Source organism: Vidua chalybeata, chromosome 13 (genome assembly GCF_026979565.1).
Source record: "Vidua chalybeata isolate OUT-0048 chromosome 13, bVidCha1 merged haplotype, whole genome shotgun sequence".
Lineage (NCBI taxonomy): Eukaryota > Metazoa > Chordata > Aves > Passeriformes > Viduidae > Vidua > Vidua chalybeata.
This window is the reverse complement of record NC_071542.1, coordinates 5,248,110-5,273,873: the sequence shown is the minus strand read 5'-3', so window position 1 is coordinate 5,273,873 and position 25,764 is coordinate 5,248,110. Positions and strand designations below refer to the sequence as shown.

Below are 25,764 nucleotides of genomic sequence, written 5' to 3'. Positions count from 1 at the left end.
AGAAAACAAAAAAAGTTTAGAACTAGAAGATTGAGTCTGATGTAGAACAAGAGAAGACCATGATACAGATACTCATTTGCATCCCTTAAGACAAAAACAGATACTTATTGTGCTATTTAAATAAAAGCAACTTGTTTGTTCTTTTCGTTCCAATCTGCAGTGTGCAGCAAAGGGCACGTAGCAGAGCTATTTATAGACAGAAAACTGCAGTCATAAACACACAAACATGCTGCCCAGCAAGAGCTGCTAAGCTTTTGCTGATGTCCTCCTCCATCATTCTGTAACAGATATTTCTTGCAATACCTGAGAGTGCAACCACACTAGGAAGGCTGTAACTGAAAGATGTTTTCATTTGCAACATTTCTCTAAACACACTTAGAAAATTTGGGGGAAATATGGTATGTTAATGCTAGTTTTAAACAAAGTTTTCCAATGATCACTCTTTCAAAAGTTTTTAAATAAAAGTTTATTACAGAAATTATTTTGAACAAAAAAAGACAACAGTATCTCTTGCCATTAAAAAAAAGGTAACATTATATTCATGCCCTATAAGGTGAAATGAAGAAATGCTACAGGTATTTCTTCCTCTGTCATTCTGTGATGCTTTCTAGTATGGATTAACTCACATCTGCATCACAGGAATTGAGTATGATCAGTCCCTTTCCATGCTTCTCTCCAGAAAGTGCTGCATATTAACAGAAAACATTGCAGACAAACCACAGGTCTATTCATTCTGCAGTATTGGAACCAGTGTCTAGGAAAGAAAAGAGAAAGTGAGACAAATACACACCTCCACTGAAAACAGAGAACCAAGAACTTTCTCTAGTACCTCCCCAAGTTCTAAAGCGTTCCCCAAGCATTTTAGAACATGTTCTGCACCTACCCTATTGTCTCTACTGCTCTCAATGCCATGCATGAACTGCTTGTGCTGTTTCACTTCACTTAGCAACACTGAGAAGAGCCAGCACAAAACTCCAGAGCTGTGTACACACACGCATTAAAAATACTGAAAGCTTTGCTCTAACATGTAACGATACACAAACCCTTTACTGCAGTCAGCCACAAGCACATCTGGCTATCACCTACTAAGGAAAAAGGTTTTTGCACATCCAGCACCATAAGCTCTGGTGGAGCGTGGGCTGAAGAATGTCATTTATTTTGAAATAGATGCAAGAATGAACATGATCTTCATAAAGCAACTGAGACCAATTCTCTGTTCTGACCTTTTATCAGAATCACCAGTTAGTGCCAGTGCACTTTTTGATACACAACCATTACTGCTTTCTTGTTTTTAGAGTTGTGGAAAAAGTATGTAACTCAAACATGGAGAACAACAAGCCAGTGTTTAGAGTACTGCTCCTTCAACAAGTCAGCTTGTCGTGGGAAAAAAAAAAAGGTTGTAATGTTAATAGCAACTTCAAGTCAGCCAGTTTAAATCTTATCTGCACAATTTATCAGGAATGAAAATGATTAATACTTGGAGAGTTAGGTTTCCTCCACTAGCTATAATAAGCACACAAAAACAAAGCAGTAAGATTATATGCTTGGCTAATACCAGAAGTTGAGAAAACAATAAATTCTGTCAACTCTTTAGAACTACAATTTGAAGGGACTATTGTGAGCATGCCAGGGTCAGGGAGCCATGAAGAACCTGTTTCAGAGGTCTATGGTGCATTTAAATAAAGCTTTTTCCAAGCTCAGTTCCTGCTTTTATCATCACTCTCTGAGGATGAAACAAGTAGCACCGTTTCACACAGTTTTAGCAATACTCTGCCACATTGATGGTTTTAAAAGTTATAAAGCAGCTTGCCACAAAAGTCACTGAATTACTTTTTCCAGTAAAGAATCTCAAAGGACATGGACAAAAGTAATCCAGTCAAGCAGATATGGACTGCAAACTCTCACAAGCAGTGTACAAACAGAGGGTCTGTTAGGCAACACATAAGTCTTATGACTTGCAAATGCACACAAAAACTTTGCATGGGTTTGTGTCCCCAAGTATCAAATCCAGAGAATGACTGCTTAGACGCTTTTCTCAGACAATTCCTTGCTCACACACTCTTCAGATTCAGTAAAACATGGTGCTATCCTAAAAAATAGGTTAGTACTAGAAAACTCACCACACAGAAAGTAAAGATTACTTCTGACTTTCTAATTGCTCTAGTATTATGTACTTACCAGCAACAGGTGCACAGCAGTCCCTAACACAGTTCTACCTCAGTGCCTATGAGTCAGGGAAGCACTTAGCTGGCTTTTGCTTCATCTCTCATCAGATGTAAAGGGGAATACAGAGCCCTACTTCTGTCTAAGTCACACAGTCAACTTGGCTTTAGTAAGACATTTGGCCAAAGCTTTCTAAAATCAATCAAGTCTCGTGTCTCAGCCTATTTATATCATATTTCATACTTACTTTTTCCATCACATGCTACAATTTTCACTTTATCCACTTTCACAAGTTCGGTGACCTCCCTAAATTCCACATCATTCAGTACAAATGTCCATACATTGTCACAGAACCTGTATGTGTTCAGAGACCCCTATAAAAAGACAAGAGATATTTTCTACAGGATGCATCTCAAAAGCAACAGAAAATATTATGAGCATCTATTGAACTATGTCCCTTCTAGAACAGATATGCTACAAGGACAGCAGTGGACCTGAATGCATACAAACTGGCAAGCAAGCAACTCTGAGGAAAACTGAAGTTTAAATGCCCTCCAGTGGCTGAAATTCTCAAGACTATGGAGTGCTGTTACAGGATATCCAAGGGGAGGCTCCTAAGGTAGGCAAAGAAGTTCTACAATTTTTCTAATGTGTACAAAGGATCAGTAGCAGAAAACATTTCTTAAAATATTGGGCCATTAGAAAATTCAAATACAGCAGCGGTCACAACAGGATGTGAATTCTGCAATTACTTAAACAATGAGGTAGCTTAAATAAAAAATCATGACAAAACTGACATATGTGACATAAAGGGGTATCCCTCCTATTTGATGTATTACTGAGGATGACAATATGGCAAACTTCTGACCTCCACTATTACATATTTTAAATTGACATTCTTGAACTTAGAACTTAAGCTCTAAGTAATGTTTTTAAAATTTATCCAGTAAACACATGCTAAACTGTTTTTTATACCATGCTACCTCTGCAAAACAATTTAAGTATGCAAGAGAAATGATGCTATTTTAAACATCTCTAGGTTGTTTAAAAATCTAGTCTTTTAGGAACCCACTCACATCATGAATGTGTTCTACATGCACTGTAGAGAAGTATTACAACAAAAGTTAACGTAAAGCTGGGTTTTGTGCTTTTTTCCTTAACACTACATTCAAGTTGACGTTTAACAACTTGCTGGCTATCTAACATCAATTAGGGTGGCTGACTGGGAACACCCCCCCAACTTATTTTTCTATGATACCTACAGAAAATAGCTACAAAATGATCCAGTGAAAGGGTGGATCTAAAACTCTCTAGTCTTTCTTCACATTACTGATGTGGCTGAAAATCTGGCCTCATCTCACTTTTGCTAGGGACAGCTGCGAGAAACAGAAGTCTCCCTCCTCATCTGCAAGACACTGAGGATGGCAATGTTAGCCACCAAAAAAGCATTTCCCTCTTCCCTGTTTTCATCATCTGATTTTTGCATTTATTCAAAAGATCCCTGGCAGACCAAGGTAACGAGCCTTACAGCTGCATACAGAATAAACAGGTAAACAGTCATTATCAGAGCCAAAATGAACCCTCTTAAGTTCTTGCTTAGAGCACACAGCTTTAAATGACATTCTGCATCAACACTTAATTGCTGTATCTCATGTAAAACTTTAAGATAACATTTCCTTACCCTGAAATTGACTCTGTTCCTGACTCGCTGTGCCAGTGCTGAATTTATAGCTTTATCAAACTGAAGTAGCACCTGAAGGGCCAACTGAGGTGTAATTTGCTGTGACTGAAGTTGTTGAAAAGAAAACAAGTTTTGAGTTGTTTAAAAGTAAGCTCAAACGTACAGTATAAGTTAATAAGATCAAAACAAAGTTCACTTCAATAAAGCAAATCTCTAGAAGAACTAGCTACAAAAAAAATTATGTTCCTGTATTTATTTCCATTTTTTAATTTCAATCCTGTACTACACAAAGATCTTTCACAATAAATATTTACTGGAAATAATCAGAAGAACAGTAAATTGACTGTAATGTTCCAGCTTAAGGTGGTTGTTAATTTACTGAGCCACATGAGATTATGCCACCGACATAAAACACTTTACTCAGAATGTAAAGAAAAAACCATCACAATACCAAACCCTTATGATTTTAATCAGGAAGTTTCCCAAACCTTCGCCATAAGTACCCCGACACAGGAACAACAAAGCCATTTGAATAAAAACTTCTCTCTTTATTAAGCTACTCGCCCAGACCCCAAGCCCCCAACCTGAATGAGCTCATCCAGACTCTCCTGAAGGCTGTTCCCCAGCGTGGTGTTCCTATACAGCTGATACGCCATGGTTTACTCGGAGGGCTGGACACGTCCTGCTCATCCACGGCTGCACGCCTCTGCTGTTCTCGCTCTCATTGAAAACAAACAAAGGTAACAATAAAACCCTCCACGCCCCACAGCCGAGCCCGTCGGGCACACACAGCGGGGCACGCACAGTCCAAAACACCACCCCGCAACACCGCCCCGACCCTCGGGCGCGCTCCCGGCGGCGGGGCCGCACAACCCACAGCCCGGCCCGGCTCCGGCAGCCATCCCGGCCGGAGCCATTCCGCGCGGCCCCGCCAAGCCGCACCCGGCCCCATCCCGGTCCCGGTCCCCCCGCCGCCCCCGGGGAAGCTGCCCCGGCCCGGCCCCGCGCCGCGCCGCCATCGCCCCTCACCGCGCGCGGCCGGAAGCGCGGCCCCTCCCGGGCGGCGCGGCCCGGAAGCGGAACGGGGCGGGCCCGGGCCCGGGCAGCAGCGCCGCAGTCACACACTCGCTGCACCAGTCAGGCCTTTACTGGATACAGCTGCGCCTCGTCAAAATACCCCGTGAGTAATGACCGCTAGCACATTCACACACGTGTTTACCGCATTACCCCGGGACGCCCTGGAACGCAGGCAACGAGCTCATTTAAAAAGAAAGGATCGTAATAGCCTGAAGAGGTAGGTGAAGAGTCTTCTACTTACATTTTTTCTATTAAAGGGACAAAGGAAAATAGTCACATCTGTGAAGAGTTACTAACCCAAGTAAGCCAGTCCTATTACCCATAACTCACAACCTGTGCTTTTGCAAGATTACTACAGCTTCACTTTGTTAAACCCTGCACGTTTCCCATTATCACGCATAGTAAAGTTTACAGACACTAATTGACAGCGTAATCATTCTATCTTAACCCTTCAAAGTACCATTCAACCATTAGAGCACCTTACTGCTCAAGTCTTTCTTGTTAATAAAAAGAAACATTGCAGAACTGCAGAGCCACTGGTAAACTAAGCATCTGTCCTCCATGAATATTTATTTGTAATTATTAACCTGGAATTCAATCTTACCAATATTAACTAGCAGTTGAGCAAGCTAGAGTAAGGAACACGGTAAGATAAGGACTTTTGGAAAGCACTCTGATAGCTTCTCTTCAGATCATTTTCAATACTAAAAAAAAAAAAATCATGTAAATCAGAGTAATCTGGGCAGTTGAAATTGCAAAAACTGAAAAAAAAACCTAGTTGAGCAAGGAATGGCTTTAATTTCACTGATCTCAGTCATGCTTGAAGGGAATGATGAAAAAGTAACATGACTGCACCCTCCTCACAAATGCTCTTTTTTCCTGTTAGTTTAATATGGGTAATGAGATGTGATAAAAGAAACAGTGTAGTTCAACATAGAATTCTGAAGCTAGGAAAGCTGCAAGATGTCTTTCAGAATATGAATACTTAAATATTCCTTACATTTCAGAGTGTTACTCTGACTAAAAGAAGGTGTCCTTAAAAAGTATCATTAAAGCACTTGTTTCAAGTGTCTCTGACAAGCAGTCAGTGAAACAAATCCTCTTGAGAATGACCTGCATCCACAAGGACTGAGTAAGAATTTTGACTGCAAGATTTGTAAGGCTTCTGTGGTTACAAAAAGCTTGCAAGCTGTTATCCCTCTCCTCTCCATTCCTCATACGAGGTTTTTGAGGGAGACTGGAATGACTTGAGACTTCAAGTCATTTCCAAAGATAACAGCTTTTGAGAAGACGTGAATTTAAACCATCTTTCTAGATACTAAATACTGTATAAATCTGCAGGATACACTGACAAAAATTTTACACTGAAAGAAATATGCTTTTAACCAGGAAACTTTCTACCTTGTGACAGATGTAGTTAATAAAGTGCCTATTCACAGCATAGTTCGATATTTTTCAGTCAACTACAGACATTTCAGCAGACAGCATCAGTGAAGCTGACATGACCAGGCACCAATGACACCTTCTCCTGTCCATGACACACCTGGAGATCCTTCATAAAAGATTCCATTGCTACCACATGTCATCTGACCTTGAAGCATGACACAATTAACTGCTGAAACTGTTTTAAACTGTCATAGGAGCATTTAGGGTATGATGCAACAAAGTTGCTGAAACAGACACAGGCTCTAATATCTAGTGGCTGCAATTTGGAGTGTAGCTGCTGTCTCAGTACAATGCTCCTCACAGCAACTGGGGCTGTTCTTCACTTGTTTACTGAGAGTAAAGGAAAAAATATGTCAAACTGTGTTGTAATGAACAAGGTTACATATTATTCTAAGTAGGTCTACCCTTTTTGGAATAAGAGTTCTTCAATCTGCTTCAGCACTAAATCCTTTTCCATTACCCTCCAACAGAAGATGGCTCTGCCACATTACACAGATCAAGAACACTCAAGCAAATCCAGAGTCTACTCACATCAGTTTTTAAATGACATTTTCTCCAGAATTTCTTTGCCACTTCTGAATTTACCCTGTTGCAGAAATCATTAGGAAATGTCACAGTGAGACGCCACTGGCCCAGACATCTCTATTTCAGCTGTGCACAGCAATAATGAGATAGGTAATGACTTATTACTACATATGTAAATATATATAAACTAATGAGACCTTCAAATCAGAGGTAAATCAGTGACTCATGAATTTTTTTCTTGACAGGGGTCACCAAATTCTAGCAAAATTACTCTTACTTTTAGAAGGAAGTGCCATTGAAAGGTGAATTCCCTCCAATACTGAATCTTATCACAAAGTGATTCAAGTTTTTGAAATAAATTTTATTTAAGTATGACATTCCAACTTTTCAGGTTTTTAAATATTAAAATATATTACATTATATTATAGATTTCAAAAAACTTAAGTTTGACAAAACATTATCCATAGCTTTGGGACCACTTTGCTTTTTGTAAACATCCATCTCACCACTAAATGATGAGCTGCAGGAAGGCAGAGGGGAATAATTCTTTAGTACACTTCTTTCTCAAGCTGCTTATCTTTAGAGACAGAACAACTGCTGTGCTGTATACTCATTCACAACAACTTATACTAGAGAAATAAACCATTTATGAGCACATACACATTTCCAACAGAAATCGTACTACTGCAGCATGAAACTGTAGAATCCTTGGCTACCAGGAAACACAATTAACAATCCCATCATTTGGAAAACGTGGCATATACAGAGGAATAGCTACTCAGGAAGCCACAAGACATAGAGAACTACAACCCCCTCCACAAAGAATATCATTTTACTGAGACTAATCCTTTTATCAGTTAGGAAAAAATGGAAATGAGATAACCAGAATGCTTCCTGTTTAGCTTAGGACACATGCCAACCCAGTAAAAATCAGATTTGCATGGTTGTACAGACCACACCGTGAAAGGATCAGAAGTAAACAGGCTGCAAGTGCTCCATGTACTGACGTGAACTTTACATTAACCTGTGTCAAGATCAAAACTGAAGCAGGAGATAAGACAGCCCCAAAGAAAGTGCATTTGTCTTCTGCTTTCAGAGCAAGATCCAAACCTGATGGAGTGGATGCAAGGTAACTTGCATTGGTATTGTCTGCTGTGTAAATACATCCTGCCTATCAATCTCCATGAAACTCTGATACAGAAACTACTGCAACAAAAGGACTTAGATCTTGAGATGAAAGTATCTGAACCATAGACTTCAGTAAACCTCCAGAGATGAGCGTTTTCCCTCACCTGACATCCATATGCTCTCAGAGTCTATGCAGGTGTCATTGGAGACAGTGGATTAATTGTTACTTGTTAAGTCTTGACCAGGGAATATCTCACAACTGCTATCTATCAGTGTCATGTAATAATCTGGTTGAACATAACTTTTTTTTTAAAATAAGGTAACTGAGTAACATTAAATATAGTTAAAAAGTGATATTTTTTACCATTAAGACAAAACTGTGAGCACAATAAACACCAAAAGCAAAGATTTAATATATTTGCTACAACATATTAAATTGCTCAACTCCTGAATGAATTTATTTGCATACACCTGCCCTTACATGGAAAATGCAATGTTTATCAGAAGATGTTACAAACTTTTACAATGTATCAACCAGTGCTTTACTGTTGTCCCAGTAAACCTATACACACTAGTTGTGTCCAAGACCTCTTGCAGACACAGATTTACCACCATTGCGGGGAGTGAAAACACCCCAACCTTTAAAACACTTAAAAGATAAATTAGTGCTGGTATCATGTGACTAACAGCTTTAGAAATGGATGTTTCATCTACAAGAATGACACAGGTAGCATAAGACTTCTCACATTTCTGCCTAAAAATGGTATTGTGGCTAGAATACCTGTGTAGCTCCCAGGTTCTACTGAGCATGACCAGAGTTCCCACCAGAAACAAGCAAGATTCATCACAAAGAACTGCAGTGAACTCATTTCCTACTGCTAGCTGAGACAGTCTTGACACACTGAAGCAGAATCTAAAGTCACAACTTCAACTGAAAAGGGTCTGGTATCTTACCAGTCACAGTTCAGCTTTTGTGGCTTAGGCTTAAACCTCCTGGCCAACAAACTGCCACCCACAGAACTGCAGTTCTGCATCCTGAATTATGGACTGAAAGAGACCAAAGGTGAAGCTTGGTAAAGGAGTGAGCTTGTGTAAGGTAAATGAACAAAAATAAGGATCTCTGTATTTGTGAAAGCCAAGTTAATGTGATTGTTAATATCCAAACAAGTTTTCATGACAACAAAGAAATGCACTTGACCATTTACAGCAAAACAGATTTATACAATAGCAACAAGTAACTTATGGCCTTGTCTACCTGCAAATGAATTCCTTCAGCAGGTACACACAATATATTGTTCAGTCATAAAAATATATATATTATCTCTTTCCTTTAACATTTAGGTATATAAATATTTTACTGAAGAACATGCATCATTTAGATAAACAGTTGCAAGAACATCCTGTGAAAACATAGGGTTCTTTGCCATTTAGCAATATAAAATGATTACATAAACAGCAATTAAAGTCAAGACAAACCAATACAGCAGTAAGCAGTTCATTTTGTGCTAGTCCAAAGCACCTTTTGCAACAGATTATATAATACATACACACAGAGAATGCACTGTAATGGAGCACAAACAGCATCGTTCCATCTGCATATTCTTCAGTCTTCTTTGGACTCCAAACTTACTGTTCACTTTTCTGCTCTTGTTTCCCATTCAGCTCTTGGTCAACTCTGCTTAGCAAAGAAAGTAGCAAAATTAAACTGTGTTTACATAGTTTGATAGCTCATATTATTAAGAAAATACTATTAACAGGAAAACACAAAGCTTTTACATGGGAAACGTTTTAGTAAATAAATATTAAATTAAGGTTTTTATTTGATGTAGTCATGATGTTTGGGTTCGTTTCAATATCTATTTTCCTACCACCCCCTAGAAATTAATTAAAATTGTTAGGAAACCATTTAAGTAACTACAGCACTTGAGAGGAAGCATTTTAAAAGTGCAAGTGAAGTTTGACTACAGAAGAAAAAAGCGTGGCCTGTGCTCATAGTAACAAATGCAAGCAGGAATACAGTACAGGTAACATGACAATACTGGCAAGCACTACCACTCTGATGAATTCATAAGCACTGAATTACCTTCTTGGCTTAACTACTATAACATTAAAGGTAACAGCACTAGTTGAATTAACAAAAGTGAAGAGGCTCCTTAACTACAATACCTTTTCTATTACCTTCTAAGACTCTTGCAATTACCCTTCAATTCACCATCATGCTGATAAAAGTGGGTTTGATTTTGTACCTTATTTTTTACTATCTGCCTTGGGACCAGCAAACAAAATGCTGCTTTGCAGATACTAGGGGATGATTGGAAGCCCTGCACAAAGTGTACTTTTCCTCTTTACAGTAAGAATAAGCTACAATCTTGGTAACATCTTCTGGCAAATAAGTTGTGCATGGAAATAAATTAATTTTAAAACCAACAGCAGTTCTAAAGTGAGAAACTACCTCTAACAATCTGTCTAACATACCTGTCCAGTTTCTCAAACTATAACCAGCCAGTTTTTCAAAATGATAGAAACAGTGACAGCTCCTTTGGGCCACAAATCCATAAAAAGGAGCTGCTTTCTACCTGACTGAAGGCTCAGTATCCAATTCTACTTGTGATCTCTATACCTTATTTTCACTGAAGAACATATTACTTTTTACAAAAGTGATGGTAGTATAGGTGAAATTATCAACAGGGACACTAAAAAGTGCTTGTTCTACTGGAGATTTTTTTAATTACCCCTTAATTGGAGTAATTCCTGAAGAATGTTCAACACATCACTAGATTTACATGTGAGTTTCCAGAAATAATTTAAATTCATTTTACTTCAATCTCAGTGTTCCTCTACCCAATTTAGACAATAAACCTTAACAGTTAGGCACACAAAAGAAAAGTAATTAAAAAAACTCCAAAGTTAGTAGCAAAATCTTTCAGTCTATTTATTAGTGAGTGAAAAAATAACATATCCATTCAAAAATTTATCAGCTGTGGAATAGCTTGAATAGTTAGCAGGAGACTGGAAATAAAGTGGAAATCCAGTATTTATTAGGAAGGAACATAGGCACTGCAAATACAAACAGCACTAAAATACTAATTTAGATTGCATCTATGCAAGTTAATAACTAAAAAGGTAGCAAATACCAAAAATACAAGATTCAATATTAGAATTTCTTACAGAGTTGCATCTCTGCTAATGCATAGCTACAGCTTAGCATCTAAATACAGCTCATCTCCAGAGATCAGTTCGTGTTAGAAACAATGACATTTGCTTTAATGGGTTCATACAGAAGCACTACTTTTGCCTCTTAAAGACTTCCAAGTTGAGAACCCATGTATCCCCTTAAAAGTGGGCATCTCACATAAAAGTGTAATAGAAACTATTTGCAAATAGCTGTCTGAACACCCAGAGTGAGTTCTTACAGATTCCATACTGCCTGCAAGTACAGTATAGTTGCTGCCATGCATAAACACTTGGGCACTAGTGCATGTTTATATTTACAAATGCTTATTCCTTTATGCAAGCCAATCAACTGGGAGTTAGTTGCAGTGCAAATTGTCTTATCTAGATGCAACCCTAATCAAAAGATGAATATACCTTTTCTGTTTCTTTCTAAACTTTTCTTCTTCATACCTTGGTGAGGAAAAGTTTTGTTTCAGTAAATATAACATATGAAGGCCAAAATCAACAGAAGCTGCAAACCAGTATTAGTGTCAATAGAATTTGCAGAAACTTACCAAATTTTGAAACTGATATAATTAAGAAAAAACCACACTCTACCTCCAACTTTATTAGCATTAAAAAACCCATTAAGATTTAGTTACTATGACATAACAAATGAATTCAGTACGACCTCTTGTACAGAGTTAGCATTCATCACTAGAATTTAAAGTCTGTGTCCATAACAGTTTGAAGCCAGATATAATCCTCCACAGAAATCTGAGAATTAACTCTTTAAGTTAACCATGTCCAGACTTTCCAGAACAGTTAAAGGTTCATCAATACAGAGAGAAATCTTTTAAAACTCAGAATGACAGTCTAAATATTCGTAACACACCCATAAAACCCCAGTCAAAAAAATTCTAAAGAAAGCACAAGGCTGCCTTAGCTTTGTCATGTGTTTCACTCCCACCCCATGAAAACTGTTTTTCTGTCTTACAGAGTTAAACTGTGGAACTGACAGCAGCTAGATGTCTACTGAAGTAACCAGCCATCTGCAGGGACACAAGGCTTTGTCCAGCATGGGTGTGCCTGCATGACACTGGGCCACCTTTCCCCAGTTTGTCTCACCTATTACAATGCAGACAAGACAAGGTTTGTATGCCATACCCTCTATCTAATAGGCTGTCATCAGGATTGTTAAGTGTTTTCATTTGGTTTTCTTAAGACCCAAGTTTATGGTTTCTATTCTATTACTGCATTCACAAATGCTTTTGACAAAAGGATCATCATCTTATTTGACAGCAGAATTGTGCTGATGTTAAAATGGCTATTTTTATCTGAATGGGAAGGAAAAAAAATTAACACTGGTGCTGTCTTCATTTCTTTACCAAAGTAGTTTAGAACTGTAATGGGTAGGAATTCAGTGTTTTCCCATCATTTTTCTTCAAATGAAAACCCGATCCAAGTGATATTTCAGCACTTAAGTTGTTCCACATTTTAGTTAAAATGCTTTAGAAGACATTATAAATAACTTCAGTATCAACATGCCTACAATTTCTTACTCACAAGCCAGTTTAATATACACACTAAGGTGCAGAACAACTGGAATGAGTCTAGAAGGCTTAATTCACACACCACAACTTTGTAATTGCACAAAGCTCCACTCTGAAAATGACTACACATTTCCATTCCAAACTGCCTTTAGCAATGAGGTCACACATGGACACTCCTCTTAGAGAGAGCAGTAATCACATTTAAGTCATTATGTGCCAAGTGTTACATTCAAACCAAACAATGATTACAACATCTACCAGTCCTAAACCATGATCAATGTAGAAGATGTTGGAATAATAAGACGTACTGTTTTATGCATTCTGGGATGCCAACGTATTCCATGGGGATGAGTTCAGCTAGTTCTGCCAGGGTAAAGACATACCTAATTTTTTGGCTGAATTTTGAGCTGTGGAAGAACAAATGCAGGGTACAGTTACAACTCTAAACATTTTTCACTAGGTCAATATTAAAACAGTCTTTTAAACAGTTGTCAGAATTATTTATGAAAAAGCTTCCAGAGTATTACCTAATAAAAGGTTTTGTAATGGCCAGGAGAGTTCTGATGAACCAGGAAGGATGAACTATGATTAACGATTTCAGATTTTTCCTTAACCTGAAGGATTTAAACAATGGATAATTACTAGAACAAAAAGGCAGCATGACCAGGGGTTTTGGAATATGTAAGAAGTATGTTTTTAGAAGCACAACTGTCACAAACACAGTATTCTGACATCCCATTATTAGAAGTCAACTTCCATGAGAGGAAAAAATACTACACAACTGTAAAATAAAAACTAAAGATTCAGTATCAATTTGACAAGGAAATTCCATTCCAAGGAGAAGCTCCTTTAAATCATTTTACAGAGCTAATGATGAAGTGGATGACAAAGGACCTCTCTTATTAACCTTATGTTAATACATTAAGTTGTAAGGATGTTCTACAGGATAACAATATTCAGTATTCTAAGAGTACTACTTTCACTAAAAAACACTCTGAGAACAACAGCAACAAAAAGCATACACAAAACCCCCAACCAACCAAAAAAATCCACCACACAACACTACCCAGGCATGTCTGTAGCATCATCCCACATTGCCTAGCTTAGGAAGAGGTTTTCAATACACCAGTTTCCTTCATCAAATCTTAACCAGAAGAGACCACATTAAATAGCAGTTTTTCCTAAATAGGTCTATCTCTGAGTATGTGAATATTGTAAGAGAGTATTGCAGAGCTTCTTACCTTCTATCAATTTGCTGATAACATTTCCTAAGCCAGCCTAAAGTTGGCATTTTTCTCCGTGTTGTTGCACCATTCAGGTAAACTATCATATAGTTCTCTGCTACTAACAGCTCTAAAGTGCCAATTACATACCTGGAGAGACAGCAAAGAAAATTTAAGATGAAGATTATGGATATTGAAGTTAATTCCTAGTAGTGCTCAAATATATTAAAAATAACAAAAACTCAGAAAAGCAGATGATGACTTACTTAAATAGATTGTCCATTAGGTATCTGTAGTTAGGCTGGCTGCTCTCAGGCATGAAGCAAACAGCAAACACAACAATGGCATTTAATCCATCACCATAATAACCTAAAAAGAAGTTAAGCAGCAGTAGTGACAAAGGTGACAATACACTGACTACATTTACACAAAGTCAAGCACATTCAGTAAGCTTTTTCATTATTTACCTTAAAGAGATATACACACATCCATATGGACACATTCATGCAGTTACAGAAAACATCAAGGTATCTTTTTCAAGTTTGTCTACTTCTAAAGCTGAAGCTGATGTCAGTCAAACACTCTATCTATAACCAACATTTCAGAGTAGAACCTCAGTATATTTAATAATATCTTATGTTCTTAATCAACTTTTTTTCCAACCTAAACTTTACAGACTACTGGAAAGAGTCATGAATTGATTTCTGCCTTAGCAGATCAATAGTTAATGTTTTCAATAGTCTAGAAACCAAAAAATTAGGTAGCAGTGACACTGTAGAATAAATATATCTTATTACTTAGGTGCATTTTAGTACATGTGACCATGTGTACATTTTGGAACTTTAGTTTAAAAGAGAAAAAAATATTTTATCAAACATGTCTTAACACTGCAACAAATTAATTACCATAAGTCTTTATGCCCAATGCTCTTCCTCTGCCTCCCCATCTCAGCTTAAAGAAGTAGTTTCCCACAGCACATCACCAATCCTTACCACCATGACTGATAACTTTTTTGTACGGTTCAATTGCCTTCATGTCCACCCTATGGTCCTGTTCTCCGATCCGAAACATTCGCCAGCGGCGACCATCATCCTTCTCCTCTGCCACAGTGTACTCAGCCAGTGAGCCTTTCCTAATCACATCAGTAGTTTTTGGTTTTGGAAGATCGTCTGCCAAAATGAGAACATGTTCAAGACCCATTATGAATACCATGCATAGTGACAATCTGCTACAACACAAGTTAACCACTTTGCTATCTAATCTATTTTGGTATTCTTCAGCCAGTCAGACACACCAGTTGATGTCATGGATATTTTATTAACAAACTCATGTTGGCAGTTATCTGTTGACTTTAATTTTCTCTATTACAAGTATGTGAAAAATTTCCATTCATGGAGAAGCCTAATTAATTGCAGGCTTTCAGAACACAGACCTCAATGAATTTGACCAAAATAGACAAAGTGGTTAACTCCAATGAGAATTACAGAGGTTGATCACAGATTTACATGAAGCATGATTTAAAACATTGAGGTACCTTGCAAGCAGACATGCAGACAAATCTATTGGAAATTAAATCTAATTCATGTGTGCAATCAAAATATATGAAATTTGTGTTGAGAGGAATCTGTAGGACAATTTGCTCCAATGAAATTATGATTCTTGACTTTGTTGCATGGACCTTACCCAAAGCGAGAAAAACCTACTGCAAGTTAGTTGTCTGTTCCCGAAACAAAGCTGTTAATTGAAACTATCCTTCCAGGAAAATGAAGGCAGCAGCATTAAAGGAAGAAAAGACAGAAACCCTTTTCAGACACTTTTAAAAACAAGACACAAACATCCGGAACATTTCCTTTGCATCACTGCAAAAGTAACCCTAAATGCCAATTCTTCTTCATTAAAACAGTGAAAATACTTTTACAAATTTAAACACACAGTCTCTGTTAAGAAAACTTCCACTGCAATGGTGGAATATGCCTTTAGCTATTTAAAAACCAAAACCACCCCCTTATTCTAAAGGGTTTTTCTTTCTCCACAGGTAGTGTTTCAAACATAACAGTGAGAAGAGAACTTCCTGTTTATTCAGGATTTTAAATTATTTTATTTTCAGTTTATTGAGTTTACATATTTACTTATTAGAGACATTCCTAAACCATGAAGTTTACAGATGTTAGAAACTCCAACAATTTGCCCAACACAACTGTTCTTGGCTTCCATAAAGAGGGCCTTAAGACATCATTAAACTCCAAGTTTAAAATTTGTGCTTTAAGTCCTACACAAACCTTTATTTCAAATAAAATGTGTTAGAATCTCAAGGTTTTGCCTGTAACATATATCACCTATTAATGTCTTAAAACTGAGATCATTACTCACTAGTGTGGCTATAGCTACTTTAAGTTCCTATGAAGTAATTTCAGAATTCCTTGACATAAAATAGAAGCTCTTCTACTGCCTCTAGTCAGTCTGGAAATATGCATACTTTAAAGCCACAGAGCTTTTGTCATTCTCACCACAGGAAGATTTGAGATCAGGTATTAGTTAGTATTTTTAAAAATACTATTCAGTCCTCCTTAAATTGCAATACAGCAACTTCTGAGTAGCTAATCTATATCCCTTTGTTTGGCTCCCTCCATTTAAAACTCATTTCTAACACATGTAAAATACCTTGGGTACTTTCTTCTGTTGGGTGATTCTTAAAAACTTACTGCAATAGAGGATTTTCCGTAACTTCAAGTCTTCTAGATGCATCTGTAGATGATCTTCACCTAAGTTTACCTGCAGTTACAGCTAGTAACTGTTTGCCTGTTTACTAATCAGATGAGGTCTGATTTGCTCTTTAAAAAGTCACTGCATCTATTTCTAATTCCTAATCTAATCACTCCCTTTGTATTTCTCCTCTTGTACTATTGAATCATAGCTATTTCTTACTAGAGAAACAGTCGACCTGCACATAAGAAAATATTTTAGAGTATCAGACAAAAGAACCAAAATACTCACCTTCCCATTCAAATTCATTGCTGTTTTCTGAAGGAGTATCTAAATCATCCAAATCAATCTCTCCACTCTCATCCAAGTCATCAGACAAAACAGATTCCCCGCTGGGATCCAAAGTTAAGCTAATATCTGGAGCCATTAGTTTTTTCCTCAATTTTGTTTCATTACCCTCTGTATCTAAAGAAAGCAAATTATTTATTTTCAAAGCTAAAGCAAGTTTAGATAAGCATATTACCAAGACAGAAGAGCTCAGTCCTTTCTCATAATGCATTATAAATCATTGCCCATAATTTAAACAAGGTATCTTTGGAGTAAGACTTTAATAGGGGATGGAAAGAACAGCAGGTAAAAGTTCTCAAGTTACCCACTGCACACACACAGTCTGAGCAAGCAGGGTGGTAGACACTACTACCCCTGCCTGCTGCATCCAAGTGTCCCAGGAGCTGCTCCAGATATTACACTGAATAAATCTTGCAAATAATACAACAGATTCATGTCCCTAGCACTTGCTTTTGTTAGGCTTCAGTGACAACCATCTTTGATAAAATAGAAAATATACAAGCTGAAAAAAAAATACTGACAGACAACAGTGAGGACATAAAATTAACGAATCTGTTCTGTGAATACACAGAATGCTTCAAGGTACAAGGCAAATATTGGCATAACTTAGACAGGAGTTGAAAACAAGGAATAAAATCAGATTACCAATCCAGCACTGGAAATGCCGCAAGTAAAGCAGACTGACAAAATAAAAAAAAAATTTTAAATGTAAAAACCTCCAAACCTCCAAAACTCCAACCAATGAAACAAAAAATAAAAAAAATCAACAAAACCCAAAACCCCCAAAACAAACAAAAAATCCCCCCAAACCAAGGAGCTTTAAAGCAGCCATTTAAGTAGGAAGCAGTCAGCTGGACTGGAGTGGAATGTTCTTACCAGCTTCACTTTCTGCTCCAGCTGCAGCCAATGCATCAGAGTCAACAGGATCATCCTCTGGCAGGGGCCTGGGACACAAAGAAATTATTGTTACAAACCTGCTTTGATCTTTTTTTTAATGCCATATATTAAGACTTGCACATTACTAAAAAACCCACTGTAATTTTAGTACTGAATTAACTTTACTTATAGCCTAAATTCAAGCTTTCAGTTGACAAACACCAAGGCAGCAGAAAATTCCTTTACAGCATTCAAGTGACCATCCCATCCTGTGACAAATACCAAAACACTGACTACTACCAGTGTGTCATCCTTAAGAAAACTTGTCATATTCTTGCTTGACAAAATTTGACTTGAAATAAATTACACAAGTAGTTTAGTCATGTTATCTTAGAATGGATCTAAAGCTGATTTAATTTTTTGTAGGCCCAAGCACCAGTAGCAGCATTAACTTTTAAAGACTTTCCTCAGAAATTTCGCTTAATGAAATATTTGGGCCATGAGGCACTGGGAGTAATATGCAAACAATGTAGTTACAAAATATTATCATAGGAAATAAACAAAGCCAAGCTTACAAATCTTCATTTCAAAAACACTGAAAATGTCAACAGTAGCAATCATTAAGAAATATGCCACAAAACCTTTCCAAAACTGCTATGTTGATGGAAATCACTTCAAGATTATTACTGAGTATTAGTTCACCAGGAAGACCAAGAGGTAGCTTATTGCTGACATTATGTGTTTGATCCAAATTACTTTTAAAATAATTCAAAACCTTGGAAAATCTTCATCTTGCCACTCTTCCTTAAACTCAACCCCTTCCATTCTCCAGCTCACTTCAATAGCTAACAGAGACTCCTGATCAGGCAGAACCTCTGGTCTTCAGCACAATGGGCTAAAGAGGTGCTGCAGGAACATAACAGAAGGTGTTAGTTCAATAATGTGGTAATTCCCATACTTGCAACACATCCTTTAACTTATCATCAAGTTGAGGTATGATGCAGAATAAAACCAAAACAATACAGGGAAAAGTTTTTTGTTTGTTTCCATTTTACTTTTTTTTTCCATACAGAACTCCTCATGGAATGGTTTATCATACCATAATAATTTAGGTTGGAAGGGATTTAAAGCAGTCAAGGAGGATCAACCCCTCAGTTAAATTAAGGCCTTGAGCAATTTGTTGTATCATTTATGATTACACCAGTTCACTCCAAAATGTAAGAAACCTGGAGTGTCTGTAGATTCTATAGGTGCTAATTAATAAGTGTATATTTTGAGAAAAAGTCCAGATGGTCAGATCTCAACTACAAGCCATTTAAAAAGAAAAAAAAAAAAAAAAACCCAAAAAAAACCTCTCTAACAACACACTTTAAAAATAACTATTTAAGACAGTGTTTTTGGAGAACTCACCCTATGATGTGCAAGTAAAGCTGTAGTTTTTCAGGCTCACCCATCACCAGCAACGAGGAATCCCCAATAATAGAACATGGTAAACCATTCTGCTGACATAAAAGGTGAAGCTCTTGGCTGTGTTGGCTCTAAAGACTGGCAGAAACAGGTAAACTCATCAATGAAGATATTAAGAAAACCAACACCCATCAAAACAAGAAACCATGGAATTTTGCAAAGAACCAATCAACAGAGAACAGCAGTAAGTACAAAGTTTGAATTCAACCAATACTCCTTATTAACCCAGAGATATATTTTTTTAAATGGCTGAAAACCAAATTACATTTACTGTTCTGTAGAACCAGCTTTCCTTTCATGACAAATCAAATTTTTTCTTCTCCTGACCTGATTTTAAAATGTCCTGCAATGCTTAAAGCTACGCTATGCAAATTGACTAACAAAGAAAAATTAAGTGATCTTTTTGTAAAACTGCAGTACTACAAAGTAAGCACTAATGATCTCAATTTAAGCCTGTTTTACTGACATTTCCCTGCCTCCCTACCCAGAAAATATTTAAATAAAACTTCTAGAAGGTAGGAACCTAGTTCCTCTGAAGGGCCAGACTCTCCTTGAGACATTCAGCACCTGCACCTCTCAGTTGTTGTTCTTCAGCAGTGTGAAGCCATTGCCCCAGCCAGTGGCCTGCAAACTCTCCCTGTTTGTCCTGACTAAAGCTCTGCTTGGAAACAACTCCTGCCTCTCACCAAGCTGATGATGTTCTCAGCATACAAGGTGTGGATACTCCTGGCCACCAACCTGCTGGCTGCAACAGAGTGTTTTAAATATTTGCTCAGAGGCAAGATCTCATTTGGCTCAGCAGTAACAGTGAATGTGTGCAGAACTCTCCATGTGCTTGTTTCAGGACACTGAGGTGAAGCCCAAGGAGTTTCCCCAGGGGCGCTCAGCAGTCAGGAGAATGCAGTGGTGGAAGAAGGCTGCTGGTTCCAGCAGCATGGAACAAACCAGCTGATGCAAATATGCAGGTGACTATAATCCTGAAAGAAAATCTTAACTCATGACTTCACTGTTAAAGGACAAAAAATTGGCAGTCAAAACCGAAATATCACCCCCGTCCAAGCCTGTCACTGTGCTGGTGGCTGTAAGATGCTCCCCTTGAGCTCACTTGCACTGCATTTTCTATACAGTTCTCAGACAGTTGAAAGCAGGGCTTTGCTCCAAAACTTGAACAGTTTTCTTCCCGCACTTCTGAAGAATACCAAACACCAAGTAACACCTATTAATTTCAAATGGACAGCCTTTCAGTGCAGAAGCATTTCTACCTGCACATACTTCATCACACTGGGATAAACCTGTTATACTAAGACAAGAGTTTAAAAGCTACTGGTGCTGTTACCTAAGCTTAAGGTGCTTTTATGGAACACTCCTCACACTACTTGCAGAATTCTCATCAGCAGTTTCTCAAGAAGGTAGATTATAAAGCAATCATTTGTTAAGTACCAGGTAGGACACCTGAAAGCAACTTACAAAGCAAGCTTGGAGTGAAACTTCAGAGAAAACCAAATTTAGGTTTTCAGCATCCTACTTAACACACAGACTAAGTAGATGGTTTGGATGTTTTGACTTCTAGTCCCACCGATAAAAGCACTGTCATTTGTCAACTAGAAGAATGAGAAATCATGAAGGAAGGGTAATCTTTTCAAGGAAGTTAGAAAAGTGATGACTTCAGAGCTATTTTACATCAACTGATATAAATGCTTACTAGCAGGCAAAAAAAAAAAAATCTACTTCTGCTTATGCAAACTAAAGCTAAGTTTAGAATAGTCTTTCTACCCCTGCTGTGGCACTGCTGACATGTTTATAAAATGCCAAAGCCATTTTTATTCAGCTGTAAATCTTAAAATCTAAAAATGTAACTTGGAAAATGTAAATTTTAATAATGCAAGTATTTATCAGTCATGTAGAAAAAAACCCAAATAATTTGTACCTCATCCTAGCACTCTTCATGGCCAGCTCAAAAAGGTTTGGTTTCTAAGAACAGCAAGACTGATCTTATCCTCACCCACTGCTCTTTCACTACAGCTAATGAACAAATTTCCATTCCAGAACAGCAGGTTAAACCTACTTAAGTTTGCATCTGAAGAATGTCACTGCTTGCACCAGAGGTCAAACACCAGTGTTTTCTTCCTTTTTTCCTAGAAGAATAGGTCATTTTCAAAGTTCTCTCATTAATACTAAGCTGCCTCAGCTGGTAGGTTCTGTCATATCAAGTACAACAGTGTTAAGAAGCCTGTTAAAAATTGCCATTTATAAAAATTTACAGTACAGCTAAAGAGAGACTTGGGTCTGTCCCATATACCTAAAAAAGGGGTGGCAGCAGCGGTGGGACAAAAGAACAACAGAAAGCATGAGATCATTTTATTTACTAAGTTAAAGGCTGCTTGCAAAAATTATTATTTAGGTTTTCATCTCTGAGTTCTCAGGCAAGCACACAAATAATTACAAGCCAGACATTTCCATGGTCACATCTGCCTATCCAATACAAACACCTATATTTAGTCTTGATCTAAAATAGAATAAATACAAAGTTTAACTTTGCAGGACAATTACAATGTCAAGCATTTTTACTGAACAATGTACCTGACTGGCAAAGAACAGAATGCTGTTTCCATCTCAAAAAGTCAAAATCAACTTCAAAACACGGTTAGCCTATATTTCCCCCCTTACATTTCACTTTACTGTGTCAACAGAAACATTAACTGAGTGTCAAGTTAATTCCAGGCATTAAAGCTAAACTTGACTGACTGAGTGTCAAGTTAATTTCAGGCATTAAAGAGGCGCATTTAAGAGTAATTTTCACATCTGATTTTGCAGCAAGCCTAAGGAACAGACACCTTCTGGTACACAACCCACAGGATGCAGCTCACTGCAATTTCTAAATGCTTCTATAATTCCAGTGGCTTTTAGAACGTGGCCAGATTAGCCATAAATCCAGGACAAGTTTCCCAAAGCTGAAGATGGACCTCCAGACTTTACCACTTGCAAGTTTGCAAAATGGGACGATGCAAAGACTATAGTTAATAACAGATCAATTGTCTCCTTTTATTCCCTTCTCTCAGCATCAAAGCACAGAGAAATCTGTCAACTAAAAGAGAAAGCTTCTGAAAACTCTTGCTTTCCTCCCGAGGATACTACTTTAAACTCCACATGCAGAGCAACAGAAGGGTCTGTATTTCTGCGCCACTCAAACTTATTGTTCTCAAAACAATCCCAAAGAATTTCTACCCTGCCCAAATACCCAGGACTTAAACACGCATACAAGTCAAGCAGAAATAATCAACCATTATTTAGTGTTGCATTACTAACAGGAAATCGGGAGGGACTAAGACAAAAGGCACTAGAAAGCAACTCTGACTTCCGCGACACGGCTCTGTACTGCGCGTTCGCTACGCCTGCAGCGGAACAGCTCCGCCACGCGAAATCCTGAGGGGGCAGGGCAGGGGATTTTCCCCTCGGAGATTTACGGTTCACAGCCCTCCCCTCTGCGGCGGCAGCGGAGCGGCGGGCGCGGCCGAGCGGAGCCGAGGAGCTGCCCGGCCGCGGGGTCCCTGCTCACCGCCGCCCCGGCTACGCCAGGCCAGGCCAGAGCGCTGAATCCGCCGCCCTCTGCGCACCTGCGGCCGGGCCGCGGCCTCGCCTCGCGCCCGGCTCGCGGCTTCCGGCCCGGCGCTCCCGCCCCTACGCGGCCGTATCTGGCGGGAGCGGGGCCGCGCCGCGCTCGGGGCCGCGCTGTGCTGCGCGCCCGCGCTCACCCGGAACCGCATCCGCCGCCCGAATCACGTGATAGCCCTGGCCGCGCGGATATTCGCGCGCATGCGTGACCAGCGCGGGGCGTGGCTCGTGCCGCCGTGAGGGCGGGCGGGGCAGCGGAGCCGCAGAACGGCCGCCGTGAGGGCGGGCGGGCTCGGGCGCCGTAAGCGTCACCGCGTGCCCGACAGCGTTGTCCAAACGCTCCTGGAACTGTGTCAGCTTTGGTGTTGTGAGCACTGCCTGGGGGACCATGTTCCGTGCACGACCACCCTCCCGGTGAAAGCCTTTTCCTGATACCCAGCCCTGCCCTGCCCCAGTCGTTCCTCGGGCCCTGTCCCTGGCCACAGAGCAGAGATCAGTGCCTGCCCCTGCGCTGCCCCTCGGGAGCAAGCTGCAGCCCGCAGTGAGTTCCTCCGTCAGTCTCCTCCAGGCTGAACGGGCCAAGTGCCCTCGGCCGCCTCTGCTGTGGCTGAGGGACGGCGCCGGGCCGACGGGCGCTGCCACCGCCCGGGAGCGCGGCGGGGACGGGCCGTGCACCGGGCAGCCCTCGGCTGGAGGTAACTAACGCTGATTAGCTGCTGTCCCTGCACTCGGTACCGCCCTCCCCCACGGCCCGTGCCGCTTGTCGCAGGACTGATCCGAGAGCTCGAATCCTGGGTCGCGCCCCGCGGAATACGGGATGGAAGGAAGTCAAATCCACTCGCTGAGTTGTGCGTGCAGGGCTGGAGTGCCGTGCCGAGGGGCCCAAAGAGGTGTAAAATGAGTGTCAAAAGCACGAGGGGAACCTCCTGCATGAGGGAAAGGAGCACAGGTAATGTCAGCACTAACATAGCGGTAGCCGAAGTACCGAGGCAAACCTCAGAATCGCCACATAATTTGCAGCTACAATTTCACCTGTATAAATACAGCATCCAAAATACAGACCTTTATCACAGTAATATCATGGAAAGGCAGATAAACCCAATTTCTTTTATCTCTTTCACGTGCCAAATTGTAATGGTACTAGGTTTAGAACTAGAATTAAAGTTTTGGCTAAGGTTTAAAACTTTCCACTAGCACATAATATACAGACAGCTACTGACTTGATCACAGCTGATCTATTGACCAATAGACACAACGATAGCAACAAAGTTTGTTTTATTTTAGGATACTAAATGAACTTGGAGTGACTGTGTCTGAAATGCAGAAGTGTGGAAGGAATTAAAAAGGGATATAAGGGTGCAAAAAATGCATGGAGGAAAACATGAGAAAGAAGAATACCACTGAAGAAAAAGCAAGCAGCACCAACCAGCAAATAAAAAAAAATAACAGGGAGAAAAGCACAATTATGAAGATATATTAATTAGAAAATTGAAAATATATTCATAAAGAACTAGTATCATGCACAGCAGATGGCCTGAGGGCTGTATACATTATCATATAAAAGTTACAAATGTAAAGGTAGAGCTCGCTTAACTATAAAGAAATCACATTTTAATAAAAATTGTCATATTAAATACTTTCAATTCTTTTTGAAATGTGCTTCAGTTGCTGATAAACTGAAAAATGTATTCAAAATGAAAAAATATCATCTGCAGGACTCTAATGCCGAACTCAGGTCACAGTGGTCAGAAAGTTGTGTAATTTCCCATCTCTTACACGGGGTGGCACAAGATAGCTGGAAATCCATCATGTGCTCAAATTGAACCGAGAAAATAAGCAAACAAAAGGTCACAGCCAATGACTGGGGAATGTTGAATAATTATATTTTTAAGCATCAGATAATTGCAAATATAAGCAGTTTCTGACATGAAAGCATTACCAAAGAGAACAGTCATGAAGGAATAATGCTCTGTTGTATGCATGGGGAAAATCAACTGTTACACAATTTTGGGGTCTGACATAATTGACAATTAACCTTTAAATAGAAATTAGTCATCAAAAGTAGTGGAATACAAAACATTCCCCTTTTTTACAGTCCTTTCACGTTTTACATATTAGAAAAACATTTTCTAGTAATCTAAAAAACCCCCATCAACTAGACAGGAAATGCCTCCCTTTCAAGTTGGTTCAGGCAACAGCTCAAAAATGTTGGAACTTGAAAACATTAATTTGAAAGTCTGTCCCAGTGGGGGTGGATGTGGAGACTGCATTTGTACAGAACTCCTCCTTGCCATTTTCCCTATACAGGAAATCCATATACTTTAGTGTGGGTTTTTTTTTTTTTTTTTTTTGCAACTTTATTTTGCCCTTTTTTGATGGGAAGGTTTTTGGGTTGTAGTTTACTTTGCTTTTGTAGTCCATAAAAATAATTTGGCTCCTGCCTTGGACAACAGTGATATGAAATTTTAAGATCAACATGTTACAGAGTAGCAGCTTTCAGGTATGTGGGTAAGAGGTAGGTGGTATATAATATTCTGCTTCACTTCTGATATTTCTATCATCTCCTCTTTAAAGCCATTCTGTTGCACTCAGTTGTCCCACTGCAGTGATAGCTGGGTTGCACAGTCTTTGCATATCATGAGGTAAGTTATTGATCTGGAAGTGACCCTCACACAGTCTGTGTCCCTGTGTTCTCTCTTCCCAAGCTTCCTGAGCTACTTCAGGTACAGCTCATGATGCTGTAGTGGATTAGTTCTTAAGCAGACTTTCACTTCACATCCCTCAACACACCCTCTGGTGTTTTGTCTTT

General features: G+C 39.1%; 3 protein-coding genes and 1 long non-coding RNA gene across 9 annotated transcripts; 2 read left to right on the top strand and 2 right to left on the bottom strand.

Annotated features, from left to right (window-relative positions):
- Window positions 1-448: 448 nt before the first annotated feature.
- Window positions 449-4,913, bottom strand: GTF2A2 (general transcription factor IIA subunit 2). 2 transcript variants are annotated; one of them, XM_053955225.1, is made up of 5 exons: window positions 4,874-4,913; window positions 4,429-4,564; window positions 3,845-3,949; window positions 2,411-2,537; window positions 449-754 (listed from the first exon to the last, which is right to left on the bottom strand). In XM_053955225.1, the coding sequence occupies exons 2-5, from the start codon at window positions 4,498-4,500 to the stop codon at window positions 729-731; spliced, it is 330 nt and encodes a 109-aa protein (XP_053811200.1). In that variant the 5' UTR covers window positions 4,501-4,564; window positions 4,874-4,913; the 3' UTR covers window positions 449-728. The 2 variants fall into 2 exon arrangements, with proteins under 2 accessions (XP_053811200.1, XP_053811199.1); XM_053955224.1 differs by lacking the exon at window positions 4,874-4,913 and having other exon boundaries at window positions 4,429-4,750.
- Window positions 4,914-4,933: 20 nt separating this feature from the next.
- Window positions 4,934-15,952, top strand: LOC128794920 (uncharacterized). The gene is made up of 3 exons (XR_008433310.1): window positions 4,934-5,138; window positions 12,173-12,325; window positions 15,709-15,952. It is a non-coding gene; the product is annotated as an uncharacterized LOC128794920 (long non-coding RNA).
- Window positions 7,233-22,945, bottom strand: BNIP2 (BCL2 interacting protein 2). 5 transcript variants are annotated; one of them, XM_053955222.1, is made up of 12 exons: window positions 20,082-22,945; window positions 19,287-19,414; window positions 18,633-18,782; window positions 17,877-17,944; window positions 16,944-17,117; window positions 14,942-15,118; window positions 14,216-14,318; window positions 13,968-14,099; window positions 13,254-13,340; window positions 13,035-13,133; window positions 11,609-11,644; window positions 7,233-9,695 (listed from the first exon to the last, which is right to left on the bottom strand). In XM_053955222.1, exons 5-12 carry the CDS (start codon window positions 17,077-17,079, stop codon window positions 9,647-9,649), a joined length of 819 nt encoding a protein of 272 aa, XP_053811197.1. In that variant the 5' UTR covers window positions 17,080-17,117; window positions 17,877-17,944; window positions 18,633-18,782; window positions 19,287-19,414; window positions 20,082-22,945; the 3' UTR covers window positions 7,233-9,646. The 5 variants fall into 5 exon arrangements, with proteins under 5 accessions (XP_053811197.1, XP_053811194.1, XP_053811195.1 ...); XM_053955219.1 differs by having other exon boundaries at window positions 18,652-18,782; XM_053955220.1 differs by having other exon boundaries at window positions 18,652-18,782; window positions 19,287-19,421; window positions 22,650-22,945.
- A 211-nt stretch (window positions 22,946-23,156) lies between these two features.
- LOC128794763 (uncharacterized) lies at window positions 23,157-24,893 on the top strand. Its single transcript, XM_053954962.1, has 3 exons — window positions 23,157-23,183; window positions 23,377-23,650; window positions 23,725-24,893. The coding sequence occupies exons 1-3, from the start codon at window positions 23,157-23,159 to the stop codon at window positions 24,147-24,149; spliced, it is 726 nt and encodes a 241-aa protein (XP_053810937.1). The 3' UTR covers window positions 24,150-24,893.
- The last annotated feature ends 871 nt before the right edge of the window (window positions 24,894-25,764 follow it).

Coding starts and splice junctions, on each gene's coding strand:
- GTF2A2 (XM_053955225.1), bottom strand. CDS start 4,500: ATGGCGTATCAGCTGTATAGGAACACCACGCTGGGGAACAGCCTTCAG. Junction 3,950..4,428: donor GTCTGGATGAGCTCATTCAG/GTTGGGGGCTTG, acceptor CAACAACTTCAG/TCACAGCAAATTACACCTCA. Junction 755..2,410: donor TGTAGCATGTGATGGAAAAA/GTAAGTATGAAA, acceptor TTTCTTTCCTAG/ACACTGGTTCCAATACTGCA.
- LOC128794763 (XM_053954962.1), top strand. CDS start 23,157: ATGCGTGACCAGCGCGGGGCGTGGCTC. Junction 23,184..23,376: donor ACCAGCGCGGGGCGTGGCTC/GTGCCGCCGTGA, acceptor TCCCGGTGAAAG/CCTTTTCCTGATACCCAGCC. Junction 23,651..23,724: donor CGGGCAGCCCTCGGCTGGAG/GTAACTAACGCT, acceptor CGCTTGTCGCAG/GACTGATCCGAGAGCTCGAA.
- BNIP2 (XM_053955219.1), bottom strand. CDS start 18,701: ATGGAAGGGGTTGAGTTTAAGGAAGAGTGGCAAGATGAAGATTTTCCA. Junction 17,945..18,651: donor CAAGATGAAGATTTTCCAAG/GTTTTGAATTAT, acceptor TTTGTGTCCCAG/GCCCCTGCCAGAGGATGATC. Junction 14,100..14,215: donor CTAATGGACAATCTATTTAA/GTAAGTCATCAT, acceptor CTGTCTCTCCAG/GTATGTAATTGGCACTTTAG.